At 46.7% G+C, this 14,739-nt stretch overlaps 1 protein-coding gene across 1 annotated transcript; it reads left to right on the top strand.

Moving 5' to 3' along the window:
• Window positions 1-807: 807 nt before the first annotated feature.
• olfm3b (olfactomedin 3b) lies at window positions 808-8,518 on the top strand (the record flags this gene model as incomplete). The annotated part of the gene is made up of 6 exons (XM_084447436.1): window positions 808-876; window positions 3,673-3,822; window positions 5,707-5,856; window positions 5,998-6,217; window positions 7,570-7,676; window positions 7,841-8,518. The coding sequence occupies 6 exons, from the start codon at window positions 808-810 to the stop codon at window positions 8,516-8,518; spliced, it is 1,374 nt and encodes a 457-aa protein (XP_084303562.1).
• Window positions 8,519-14,739: the final 6,221 nt, after the last annotated feature.

Raw genomic sequence — 14,739 nt, forward strand, 5'->3', positions numbered from 1 at the left:
GGACTTGTGAGCGTTGATTGAAGCAGCAGGTTTCCAGGACCTCACGCCAGGGCAGCTGACTGCAGTGAAAGACAGACATTCCCAGCGAGGGATAAATGGCTTCCCAAGTACATCAGGCCAACTTGAGATCTTTCCCTTTGTGAGTTATTTTTGTGACACGTGTGAATGTGACGTTTCAATGTGAGATTCAATGTGAGAGGTTCAAATGTGAGACTTTCCGGATATCTGTATGGCATTAGGAGGCTTTGATGGATATCAAAGTCACACACACACACAATTTGGCAGTAGCCTCAACCTTAGAAAAGCAGGACAATAAGTGAAAGGTTGCAGGTTTGACTCAAAGGACCAAATTATATTATATTACAGAATGTAAGCAAGGCACTTGCCTTTGGTTGCCATTTCAGTTGTGTGTGTGTGTGTGTGTGTGTGTGTGTGTGTGTGTGTGTGTGTGTGTGTGTGTGTGTGTGCGTGTGTACGCGTGCATGCGTGCGTGTGGGTGTGCGTGTGCGCATTATTGACAGTAAACAAGCAAGATCCCCAGCAGCCCATATGTCCCTCGATGCCACAAACTTTTCTCCCTCGCAGTCACGAGCGGAGTGTCTCCAGCTGGCCACATGGCAATAGCGCGCGGAGCGGTGATGAGTGAGGAGGATCTACCTTCTTTGCTGTCTGTTTCGTCAGAACGAAAACGCCGGACATTCGACAGTTGTTTTGTTGACAGTTGTTTGTTCGTGAGAGCTCTCACGAACCGACTTGAGTGAGAGAAAAAAAAAATCGAGATAGAAGGGCAAACAGTTTGCGAAGAGGATGCGGGCGCTGTCCATGGTGCTGAGCCCTTTCCTGGTTCTGCTTCTGTTCGGATACTGCCCTTCAGAGGTGAGTTTCTCAGGATCCCTGACTGCACTTCAGTGGCACAGATTCGACTGAACAACTGCGTGATTTCTGAAAGTCCGTGCACACAGGTATGCTACATTTACAGGTTTAAGATGCATAGACGTGACGAGAAACCGCGCAGTGGTGAAGGACCGCGCGCACTGTTGCATATTTTCGAATTTCCAAGATATTGACAATAATGGAAACGATGCTTCCTCAAATGGTGGGGAGTTTTCTTGACCTGTTCATCACAAACGTCACTGGAATTGATGACAATATTTAATGTGAGTACAGCACAAGTATTGAGAATGATCTCTCTCTTGCTCTCTCACAAACATACACACACACACACACATACAGGCACTGACACACGGACACACACCACACACACACGCACACACGCACACACACACACACACACACACACACACATCATACTCTGCCTATTGCACACGTATCGGGCTGATATTGATCCAGGGAGGTTGCCAGGACAGTAACCCACTTTTAATGGTGGGTTAAATCATTGTAAGAAACCATTAAGATTGACCCGTTGGCCCTAATAGACAAGCCAATGCTAAATGAAGAGCACAACAGCCCTAGCATCAATGCACCTCAATGCATAATGTAAATGAGGACTTGGGCTGAATATTTTGTCAAATCTGAACAAAGAGTGTATATTGTCGGCTATATGAAAACATTCATAAGTGATGTTTCAAGTGATGTTTCAAGTGATGTCGAGGTGCTTTGAGGCCAGGATACAATCAGGATCATGGGGAATTAAGAGGAGCTGATTGCTAATCAGAACACTGGCTGAACCCTCTGCCCTGGGCAGTATCAGTGTGGCGGTCTCTTAATTTTCTAAGCCCTGCAGGGGCTTCTCTTTCACATAATTGAATGCTCTGCTCAGAATTAATTTTTATGATTATTCATGGCATGGGGTACTTGGAGGCTATGGTGCCATCTTGGGTCTGAGAGTCTATTATCCGCATCAATAAAAGAGCGGCAGCTGTCTGAACCATCCGACGGGCAAAACTCCCCATTCCCAATGCACAAGGCACAGTGAGAGAGGATCCGCCTTGGCCAGGATACAGTCCAATATGAATGTACAGGATACGGTCCAATATGAATGTACAGGATACGGTCCAATATGAATGTACAGGATACGGTCCAATATGAATGTACAGGATACGGTCCAATATGAATGTACAGGATATGGCCCAATATGAATGTAGAGAGATTAGAGGGAGGAGGGAAGCAGGATGTGTGTCGAGGCCCCCGCCAAACCAGAGAGGCCGGCCCCTGCAAACCAGAGAGGCTGGTCCCAGAAGAATCAGAGTAGCCAGCCCCAGCAGAATCAGGGAATCCAGCTAACCTAGCCTCCAAAGTATTAAAGAAGAGACACCTGCCCCCCCCCCCCCCCCTCCCCCCCCCTATTGAAGCCTGACGCCGTGAGTGAGAGTGAGACTGAAGCTACACTAAAGAGACATAGTACCAGAGGACCCAGTGAGTCAGAAGGACCCAGTGAGTCAGAACAGTACTGCACAGTAGGAAAAAAAGGTACTGTTGCACCCGCCAACTTAAAAAAAACAGGGCTGGATTAGTGCCTCCATTTCACCAGTTTATTTGGCCATCCAAACAGTTCTGCCAATGTTTCGGCCCTCCGGCCTCCATCAGAGCAGCCTGCACATCTTTGGATGCTGTTTTCATACTGTGGTATGTGTATTGGTTTAGCACCACAGTAAGAGTCTCTGTTTTTAGGAACGCACGTCCAACTCCTTCTCTGTAACTGTACTGTCTCTGAATCTCTGGACAATTTGTTCTCTTACAAAGTCGGAGCCAAACACCACTGCAACTTGTTCTTTTGTTGTTGTTGTTGATGACCTTTATTTAAATTTCAGCACCTACAGTAGAGTACTGCATCATTCTTAGACTAAGAAGGGAAGCACACCTAATGGCAGCAACATGGCTTGAGAAGAGATCAATGGAGCTGAGAAATGTTTCTTTTTCCAGTAAGTCTGAGGAGTCAAACCCTGACTTTCCTTCACTGAACGCCTGGCTTCTGTCTCTGCTCAGGGGGGGAACAGCTCTTTCATGTCAGGATTCTCTGTTGAGAGAGAGAGAGAGAGAGAGAGAGAGAGAGAGAGGGAGGGAGAGAGAGAGAGAGAGAGAGGGAGAGAGAGGAAGAAAGAGAGAGAGAGAGAGAAAGATGTGTGGAGCGGGAGCTGATATTCACCATCAATTCGCTGTTATCAACTAGTGAATTCCTTTGGTAAATCAGGGACAAAGAAAAACTATGTTATTACAGGGATATCAGCAATGAATGGATGAATGCGGTCTGCGTTTAATTGCAGACGGGCATCTGAGGGGATTGTGTTGCGGCAGTGTTGCATCGCACTGCCGTACTGTTGCCTGGCTTTACAATCCACAGTATGTTGGATGTGGTCCAAAGCAAAGGAGATCGAAACTCGCACAAAGTGAGTTCCTGTTATCTGAAGGACTCCTCCAGCAGACTTTTAAATGAGGATTTGCAAGGCTGCAGTGGAGGAGGCAGAAGGGTTCGAACAGTCAGGTTATTCATTATTCTTTACACAGTAATATCTTACAGCGAAAAGCATTTTGTTCCCTGAAGAGAAAACCAATGAAGTCAGTGAAATTGGTTCATGCCAATGTTGTTCAGGCATTTTGTAGAATTGATGACCTGTGAGAACTAGACTTTGTGCAGTCTTACTGTATGTGGAACTGATAGATATTTACGATAGAACTGCTCATAGAACTGTGTGTCTGTGTGTGTGTTTATAGACCTTTAGGCCGAAGGAGGGTTGGCAGGTGTACAGCTCGGCTCAGGATGCGGACGGACGCTGCGTCTGCACCGCCGTGGCGCCTGAACAGAGTCTCTGCTCCAGGGACGCCAAGGGAAGACAGCTGCGCCAGCTCCTGGAGAAGGTACGGGTGTTCTGTGAACTCTGGAGAAGGTGTGAGTGTTCTGTTAACTCTGGAGAAGGTGCTAGTGTTCTGTGAACTACTGAGAAGGTGCGAGTGTTCTGTGAACTCTGGAGAAGGTGCGAGTGTTCTGTGAACTCTGGAGAAGGTACGGGTGTTCTGTGAACTATGGAGAAGGTGCGAGTGTTCTGTGAACTATGGAGAAGGTGCGAGTGTTCTGTGAACTCTGGAGAAGGTACAGTACGGGTGTTCTGTGAACTATTGAGAAGGTGCGAGTGTTCTGTGAACTATGGAGAAGGTACAGGTGTTCTGTGAACTCTGGAGAAGGTGCGAGTGTTCTGTGAACTATGGAAAAGGTACGGGTGTTCTGTGAACTATGGAGAAGGTGCGAGTGTTCTGTGAACTATGGAAAAGGTACGGGTGTTCTGTGAACTATGGAGAAGGTGCGAGTGTTCTGTGAACTCTGGAGAAGGTGCGAGTGTTCTGTGAACTCTGGAGAAGGTGCGGGTGTTCTGTGAACTATGGAGAAGGTGCGAGTGTTCTGTGAACTCGGTTGTATTTTGTAGTGCTGCACCGTAGGGAACTCGTTGACTCAGAGGATCCGTAGCCCCATACGCCGCACCGGCTGTTCCTTCCCCACACATTATGAAGGGTGTTAACTGAATGGAGAAGACATTTTCTTTATTATTCTGTCATGCCAACACTACGTATATTTCATCATCAGCACACCTTTTTTATGGCATTGATATATTGTAAATACAGTAACTTGGCCCTGTCTCCATAGTGATCATCTGTTTGGAACCATTAACGTAGCCTACTTTCTAATATATTCATCCCTATAGCACGCCAAGGGGCTTTCTGGGGGAATTCACTGGGGTCCAGTTAAAGCTGACACTAATGTACTAACGTGCCTGAGGGCTTTTTAGTCAGGCCATTTCTGGGCTGCACTGCTGGACTCAGGGAGGCATGTGGGACACTAAGTGTGATTGTGAAGCCACTTTGCTGGTGGGAACAACGCTGAGGTTTAGTTATGATCTGAGAGAGAGAGAGAGAGAGAGAGAGAGAGAGAGAGAGAGAGATCTCAAATTGGCTTTATATCCAAACAGAACCACAGATCATGTTTACCCTCCATACACTACTTTGAAAAAATATACACCAAACAAGCAAAGGAAAAATGTATGCTTGCTTTGTTGATTTTAAGAAAGCGTTTGATTCAATCTGGTAGAAAACTTTTCTGAAAATTATTAAACATGTGTGCTGTAAAAATTGTACAAAAAAGAACATAATTTTGTAAACAATGCCGTGGAGTTCATCAAGGTTGTAACCTATCCCCAGCACTTTTTATATATATATATACGACCAGTTATCGGAACTATTAGAAAACTCCTCAGTCCCAGGACTTGCATTTAATGGAAAGGAGGTCAAGTGTCTATTTTATGCAGATGACCTACTGCTGCTATCAAAAACAGAGGAAGGACTGCAAGAACACTTGAATATACTCAAGATCTACTGTGACAAATGGGCACTGAAAGTTAATCTAGATAAAACAAAAATTATGAGATAAAAAACCAAAGCTTGAGCAACATGTTTTATTATGAAAAATCATGCCAATAAAGCTTCTTGACTTTAATTGACTAAAGAGAGAGGGAGCGAGAAGAAGAGACAGAGAGGGGGGGGAGAGAGAGAGAGAGAGAGAATGAGAGAGAGAGAGAGAGAGAGAATGAGAGAGAGAGATGGTCCATATGTTTGATCCATGCACGTTGCAGCACTCCAGCTCCCAGTGAACTACAATGTCACTTATACCAAAAAGTAGTCAAAAGCTCAGACCATATTTTAATCTCACGGGAGACAGGAAATGATTTGGCTTGACTTCCTTCTCGTCTGAAGGTGCAGAACATGTCCCAGTCCATCGAGGTTCTGAACCTGCGGACGCAGAGGGACTTCCAGTACATTATGAGGATGGAGAGCCAGATGAAAGGCCTGAGGTCAAAGTTCAGACAAATGGAGTCGGACAGGAAAACATTAACAAACAGAAACTTTCAGGTAATAGTATGTTTCATATCAGACCGGGTGTGTTTTATATCAAATCGGATTCACATTAAAATACTAATTCAGACATGACGATGATGATGATGGTGGTGATGATGATGATTCCTTCCTCCACCCTATCCGTCGCCAATGCAGGAGCTGGAGGGTAAGATGGAGTCCTTGCAGCCGCTGATCCCCGTGCTGGAGCAGTACAAGACCGACGCCAGGCTCGTCTCCCAGTTCAAAGAGGAGATCAGGAACCTGTCGGCAGCCCTGACGAGCATCCAGGAAGAGATGGGGGCCTACGACTACGAGGAGCTGCACCAGAGGGTCCTCAGCCTGGAGAGTAGGCTCCGCAGCTGCATGAGCAAACTCAGTAAAGGCCCATTTATGCTTCATAAGACAAGTGTCGTATGACACATTTTGAGACAAAAATGATACCAGTCAGACACGTTCTGCATTTATGCTTCGACCGACACTCCGGGCTGAAATTTACTCCGCCAAGCCGACACTTGGCGTCTTCTCTACGGTAGTCTCGCGATGCCGCGACCCTCGCCTCTGAAAGTCTGGAAACATCTCCATTGAAAACCGTTGCTAGAACAGCGCCGATGATACCAATCAGAACCACTGCCTACTGTACATCTCCAATAGTGTGAAGGACACGCCTTACTGGAAATTATGTCCCCCAAACAAACTGGAGTGGAGAATCAAAACAAAACATTCACCACCCCATTAGGAAGGACCGATTGGATTGATTCTGCAACGCAGTTGTTTTTCAACCTCTCAAATAGTTTCCACCCACTTTTTGCGACAAAACCTGTGCGAATGTCTTCAGTCTCTAGTTGAGAGCGTTTAGAGACTGACTAATGAGTCTATCTCTATGGTAACTATGCCTGAGCATAGTTTGTTTAAACTTTGTGCAATAGACTTTGCAGAAGTCGTCATAACGACAGCCAATCAGACTACTGTATATGCCACCATCCATGATAACGTCTCCAACCTTACAAAATTCAGGAGGTACGACACCCCAATCCAACATAAAGGAAATTGTCTGATTGCTGCCGTTTCTGTGTAAGACGTGTCATACGATACTTGTCATATGAAGCATAAATTGATCTTAAATCACCCTGTCCCTATAGGATCATCATCTTTACATTAATGCCTTTAAACACAGATGCTGGGAGTAAATGATTAACTTTTTGTTTTTATGGGTTTGATGATTTTGTATATTATCCTAGGCTACAGTAATTTTTCCCACTCTTTTCGTCATTGTAAATAAGACTCTTAATTGACCTTCTCCTGACTGGCGTTGAAGAACCTTAGTGTCTTTAGAGACTTCAGCCAGCTGATAACTCACCTGAACACATCTCCACCTTCAATGTGTACAGAAATGGAGATGACATATCACTAATTAACTTGTTAAATCCTGAAAGTAGCATTGTTTGTTCTTTGGTCTCTAATGTAGAAGCCTCAATGAAAGAGTCTTATATTTGTGAAATCGGAGACCAGCAGATACACCTCTGCCCAGCAGGTACCCTTTTGACTACACACCAGAGAGTGGCAGTGGTGATGGTGGTGGTGGTGATGATGGTCCAGCAGGTACACCTCTGTCAAAACACCAGAAAGAGGAAACGGTTTGCCGTTCGGTCGAACGGCTTGAGGCTTGAGGTCGCCTGCCAGAATGAGCGAAAGGGAAATTGGTTTAATCTGTGTGTCTTGTGTTCTCAGCCTGTGGCAAGCTGATGAAGATCACTGGGCCTGTGACGGTGAAGACGTCTGGGACCAGGTTTGGCGCCTGGATGGCTGATCCTCTGGCCTCCCCAAGAAACAACCGGGTGAGCTTCTCTATGAGAACGACAGTAGGAAGGATGAGACTGTCCTTGTGTGTGATTATTGTGGCATTCATTGTGTACTGCTGTAACAAAGAAATGGTTCTCAGGGCCAGGTTGGAGTTCAAATCGACCTTGAAATTCATGCCTGTCTGATATATTTGTCTCAGATTTGGTGCATGGACGGCTACACTAACAACCGGATCGTGAAGGAGTATAATTCCATAACAGACTTTGTGGCCGGAGTCGAGTCCCGAACATACAACCTCCCGTTCAAATGGGCCGGTACCAACCACGTGGTGTACAACGGCTCCCTGTACTACAACAAGTACCAGAGCAACATCCTGGTCCGCTACAGCTTCGAGACGGGCCGCGTGATTACCCAGAGGGCCTTGGAGTCCGCCGGCTTCCACAACGTTTACCCTTACACCTGGGGCGGCTTCTCCGACATCGACTTGATGGCAGACGAGCTGGGGCTGTGGGCCGTCTACGCCACCAACCAGAACGCGGGGAACATCGTCATCAGCCTGCTGAACCCGGAGACCCTGCAGGTCCTCGCCACCTGGAACACCGAGTACTCCAAGAGGAACGCCGGCGAGTCCTTCATGATATGCGGAATACTCTACATCACCAACTCCCACCTGACGGGGGCCAAGGTCTACTACGCCTACTCCACCAAGACCTCCAGCTACGAGTACACGGACATCCCGTTCCATAACCAGTACTTCCACATGTCCATGCTGGACTACAACGCCCACGAGCGCGCCCTCTACGGCTGGAACAACGGCCACCAGGTGCTCTTCAACGTCACGCTTTTTCACATCATCAAGACTGATGACGACTCCTGAGCGGAAACGCTCACCAGCAGGGAAAAAACAAACAGACATTCGTTGTTCGCTCTTCATGCTGTAATAGTGGAGTATTTTTGGTTTGTTTTCTATTTATTTCGGGCTCCTTTCCCCTCTTGTCCATGTCGACTTTCTTCTTCTCCTTTCTCATATTTTGCACAATCACAGCATCTTTTGTATCGATATGTTACACATTGCTAAAGAGTGTGCCTGTTGTTCAGCGCAGCGCATTCTGTAAGCCCAAGGATAACAGCTCTCGTGCATGAATGTTGGCATTTCTACTGTAACTCTGTTGCTGTATATTTTGTATTGGTGATCACTTCACTTCTCTCCAGTGTCCCAACAGTGTTCCAACAGAATTTTACCACCCTGCTATACAGTATAGTTATAAATGGATTACTTAAAATATATTTATTTGCATAGATAGCTAATATACACTATGGAAATAAAATGACTATTGTTTTGATTAAGCTATGCAGAGCACTGGTTTATTCATAATGGCGATTTTCATAAGAACCGGCCACAATATGTTGAAACCAGCAGCGCAGTAGTGTAGTTTGTAACAGAGCAAATGAGCTCCCATAGCAATGTCAGCACATCAGCCCGAGCATTATTAACAGCAAGATAGCTGGCTGATGGGAACAACTCAGGGCTCATCTGGAAGCATGCTCATTAGGCAGGGATTCTAACCTCAGATACTGCAGCAGGCATGTGTGTGTGTGTGCATGTGATGTTTGGTTGTTTATGTGTGTGGGGGGGGGGGGGGTTCACACAGACACACACACTCCTCCAGCTAATGTCAATAGAGGTCCATAGGTTATCTGTCCACAAAGCTTCTCTTGGGTTAGACAGCTAGGACACCTCTAGGTGTTATCTATGGATCGCTAGTAGAAAATTATAATCCTCAAAATTATTTATTGAAATAGACCGCTGCAAAACCCTCTCCAGTAATCAGATGGAAAATACAGCAGGCAACAAATAGGTGCAACGCTTTTTCAGAAAGCTGTCTTGGATGCTTGAAATCAAGGTCTGTGTTTTTTTGTGAATCGGCAGATAGCCTGCTTTGAGTGGCTGAAGAGTGGTGTCTCTCTAAAACAACGAGGGGTAATGATGACTGCTATTAGAGTTGATAGCTACGGCTGGAACAGAACTGGGAACTCTGCTTTTACAACGTAACAGTCCAACACAAAGTGATTAAGCTTCATCTAAAGCTCCTTTAAATTGATTGCTCAGTGCAATTGAGTCTGTTTCCAGATGAACAGTCATGGAATTTTAACTTGGATTGTTGGTTTAATGAGACAGGGAAAAGTTCTATAACATTGTGTTTTTGTTGTGGAGGAAACTTAGATGAAGGTAATACGATAACTGTACTTGATGAGTCATATCTCCAAAATTGAAAATGACCACCTCCCACATCCCTTTCCCAAATTACCACACTCACACACACACACATGTGCGCACGCACACACATACACACACCGTCTATTGAAAATACTTCACTCAAAGCTTATGGCTCCCCTGACGCCCATCGGAGACATTAAGATGAGCCAGTAGCACTATTATAAGGAGATAATGACACAGCTTGGCGCTTGTAGAAGATTGCAACAATCCACATTCCTCACCAGCACCAGGGTCCCTGTATGTGTCTGTCTGGCTCAGAATGTGTCTTTCTCTTTGCCCATTGCTCAGGGGGAGGAGGCCAGACTTAACCAACTCCTCCTCTCATCCCTCCAAACATCACTTCATAACCCTTCCAGCATCCAATGTTGCAGCAATGACCAAAGCCATGAAGCAATAAAGGAGCTGTGGAAATGTCACTTCACACCAAGCTGCCAGCCAAGATCAAAGCCAGTCCTAGTCTACCTGTCTGTTTGTCTGTCTGTCTGCCTGCCTACTGTACCTCTCTGTCTGTCTGTCTGTGTCTCTGTTTGCGTACCTGTCCGTCTGTCTGCCTGTCTGTGTCTCTGTTTGCGTACCTGTCTGTCTGTCTGCACAGATCCACTGTTAAACAGTTGTTTAGACAGAAAAAGTTGTTTCGTCATATTTAATAAGGAATTTGGTTGTGGGCTTAATTGGAATATGAAATCTTAAAAATGAACCTCTGATATAATTGTTATATAACAATGTTATTATGACCATTTGTAAGCCTAAGGCAAAGTATATGACCAAAATGGCAATATTCTACATTTGACCAAATTTACATTTGTGACCACAAACTGTTTAATCACCTGGGTGGTTGTTTATTTGCATTGATATAATGCCTGCCAGCTTGGTATAGATGTGCCCCAAACCATGTGTTTGTTTGTGTTTGTGTGTGGGTTTCTGTCTCCTACAATCTCTCCTTATCCGTGTGTGAGTGTACACAGCTGGGCTGCAGGGAGGCAGAATCCTAGCGACCGGATTTCACGCACCTGTCAAGTGAGTAGGGTAGTACACACGGGAGGGGGGGGGGTGTGGAGGGTGTGGGGGTGGGGGTGTGTCAGGCGCTTCCATTTCCGTGAGCTCACTTTTGACTTCCACCCGGAACAGTACAGTACAGTAGAGTACACACAGAATCAACGAGGCTCCCTACTCGGCGGGCGCCATGTGCCGGGAGGCGCTTACCCCGGCGCACCGAGGTGCCGTCGCCGAGCCCTGACGCCTGAGACACCCGCGGAGCGATGATGACTGACAGGTCCTGGGTGGGGAGCGCTGGCCCGTTGTCATCCTCAGTCTCTTGGAAGGGTATGTGCTGGCTGGGGGGGGGGGGGCGGCGGCGTGGGGGGGGGGGCTCTGATCGACAGCTGATGATCGAGCCCAAGCATAGAGGAGCTGGACCGCCTGTAAAGTGACCTTTCTGCGCCGGTAGGCTGGGGGGCCAGTGGGCGTGGCCTTGGCCGAGGGTAGAGAGATTCGTTCCCTGGAGGGGGGAGCTCTCAGGGTTTATGCGGAGGCGTTTTATGTCTGCTGGTTTTTATATGTTTTACTTTATCATCTGAAAAACCTCAGGAGCCACATAATATAATAATAAAAATCAGCCACATAATAAAACTCAATGAACTGTAGCCTATTGTCTGCGTTCGGTATATATATCGCAGCAAACCTCACATGAAAATAAAAAACGAAACAATTAAATGTAGCAGGCAGGCACTTAACTTAAATGACCTACTAAATCCAACGGGAGTTGTTTTTAAGCACATTTTGGATCTCTAGGTAGCTCTATATATTCAGATAAAGTCCTTGAACTTCTTTCATGTCTCCAGCGAGTCTGAGCAGGTTGCCAGAGCCTCTGGTCCCTGTTGGTCCTCTTGACACGGAGCTCTGCCTGCCTGCGGAGAGCGATGGTCCGAAGGGCTTCACTATCACTGAGCTCAGCAGGTTCAGGTACAGGGCACGCTTCCTCTCGTTCGGACGTTCTAAACCAGCGCACTAATTGAACGTGCTGAGGCGGACGTCAGCTCTTTCAAAATAGTTCTCCCTAGGGTGTCTGAGGCTGGGCCTCTATAGTGTCTGAGCCTGTGAGGCTGGACCTCTATAGTGTCTGAGGCTCTGAGGCTGGGCCTCTATAGTGTCTGAGGCTGGACCTCTATGGTGTCTGAGGCAGAGCCTCTATAGTGTCTGAGGCTCTGAGGCTGGGCCTCTTAAGTGTCTGAAGGTCGGAAACTGGGCCTCTGTAGTGTCTGAGGCTGGGCCTCTATAGTGTTTGAGGCTGTGGGGCTTGGCCTCTATAGTGCCTGAGGGTCTTAGGCTGGGCCTCTATAGTGTCTGAGGCTGGACCTCTGTAGTGTTAGGGTCTGATACTGTGTCTCTATACTGTCTGAGGGTCTCAGGCTGGGCCTCTATAGTGCCTGAGGGTATGAGGCTGGGCCTCTATAGTGCCTGAGGGGATGAGGCTGGGCCTCTATAGTGTTAGGGTCTGAGACTGGGTCTCTATACGTAGTGTCTGAGGCTGGGCCTCTATAGTGTCTGAGGGTCTGAGGCTGGGCCTCTATAGTGTCTGAGGCTGGACCTCTAGTGTCTGAGGGTCTGAGGCAGGGCCTCTATAGTGTCTGAGGGTCTTAGGCTGGGCCTCTATAGTGTCTGAGGCTGGGCCTCAGACTCCACTCTTGTGTTGACTTTGACAACTGTGACTGTAGCATTTAAACTTATTTGTTACCTATCCATGCACAAAATAATATAGTGATGTATATTGTAGGCAACAATGGATCTGTGAGGCATCATTCATATCCCTCAGCAGTACGCTGTGAATGTCTCTCTTGAAGGAAGCCAAACTTATAGAGTCAATCCATCTCTCTCCTCAGTCTGCTGTTTCATCACAGGTCAATATCAAGCCAATTGATGCCAACAACACAATTATTCACATCTCCCCCAGGAACAGCAATGCGAGCGAGGATACTTTTGACTGAGCTCCAAATTGAGGCTGCTATAATGACTGTATTTGTCATCTCTCTAATGGCTCCCTACATCATCACACAGCACCTTAGCCTGTGATTGATGTTGATTATGACTGCTGCATAGCAAATGCTTCCCTTCTTGGATAAGGAAGGGACATAGCACTAGCCTGGGCTGCGTCTGTACTCTGTACCTGGATGAGAAAGCTGGCCGACTTCAGGCTGGCAATACCTGAGAGCATGAAGTCCCAGCGTCCTGCAGGTTTGGGTGCTAGCCAGGGCAGGGGACGTCTCTGCACTCGGTGTCCTTTCACAGCTGAGGTTCCCATCTGAGTTTAAGCCTGCTCCACAGGGAAGCACTTGTTTCCGAACCTACAGCATTGACACAAAACGATTGAGGGCACATGTGTCGTGCCAACCGTCAAGGCAAAGTACGGTTTAGAGTTGGTTTAGTTCCCTGAGGCCTAAGTTACTGTAGGCTACACAAGCCCGCACAAATAGGCCATCGCAGGCAGTTCCCTCCCTGCAGTAGACGAGCTGTCTGAAGTTCTCGCGCAGCCCCGTCATAAACGTTCCTCCCCTTTGCCACAAGACTCTAACCCAAAAGCAGGGCGACTGCATGTCCTCTTCCATTATGTCCCAAGTGTCCCACTGTTAGACAGCGGTATTTTTATCTGTGCACTCTATATGCAAATTACCCCGCACATCTCCAGAGGGAACAAGTGCAGCTAGGGTGCATGGTGGAGAAAAGCGTTCCTTCGCCGCCAGTCTACTGAGAATGATTAAGAAATCAAAATATCTTTGTCTGCAGATGAATATTTCATGGCTTTCTCTCTTATCTATTTAGTCAGTGCTGCTGCTTCGAAAAACCAAGCGGCACCAATTAGCCGCGCCCCCAAAAAGAACCAGTAAAATTCAACTTCTCACTTGTTGAATGATTCCTCTGGGTGTGTGAGGGCTCAGCGGGGCATGGATAAGAGGAATTTAAACAGGCAAGTGTTCCTAATTTACATCGTTTCGCATTTTCTCGAGCACCATCTTAGCGTGTGAGTAACAGTGAGAGGGAGTTGTGAGCTGAGATGTTGCTCTCTAGTAGCCTATCTTGTTGCTTATGTGGAGATGACTTGATTGAATAGGCCTAGAGCTGACTGCCCTGGTCTAAGCACCGATGATTATTTAGCCTATGTGGGGCCACGCACAGAGATGACGGTTCTTTTTAGCTTACTTTATACAGTTCAATATTACAGGGAAAACGTTGCCAGAGACTGCAGGGTGGGACATTTGCTTGTCTGAAATATTCCAGTAGTCTATGCTTCTTTGCATTGGATTGAAACTGAGTATGTTTTGGACAAAATGGTTATGACTTACAGTATTCTATACAGAGATATACACTGATAAACTCATTACCATTTGATATTTCACTGTCCTGCTTGCAGAAGCATCTCTCTGATGTAAGTGCCTCATTGGAAAGTAATGGCAGGCCTACTCCCCTCTGGTGGTCAGTAGCCTACCGAGGGAGCAAAAAACATAAGACTAGGCTAGGCTACTTGACTAAGCGGATTGAGTCAGAACCTCCATGGTCAGAACAGTATGGAATAATTCAAACAATTAAAGCCGTTGAGATTTCTCACCTGGGTGCTCCGCGCCTGTTCTGTTACTCCAACCGAACATTTGATCGTACACAACGATACCCACATTGTGATTCTACAGTGTAGGCTAGACCTAGGCTGCCACTCTTCCAGTCGATGGACGTGATTGATGCTTGACTAATGAGCCGTCAGATATTCCCCGTGGGAAGCCACCATAGCTGAGGTCAGGAAACAGGTTTCAGGAGAAGGCCAGCGGTGATTC

Source organism: Borostomias antarcticus (genome assembly GCF_949987555.1).
Source record: "Borostomias antarcticus genome assembly, chromosome: 12".
NCBI lineage: Eukaryota > Metazoa > Chordata > Actinopteri > Stomiiformes > Stomiidae > Borostomias > Borostomias antarcticus.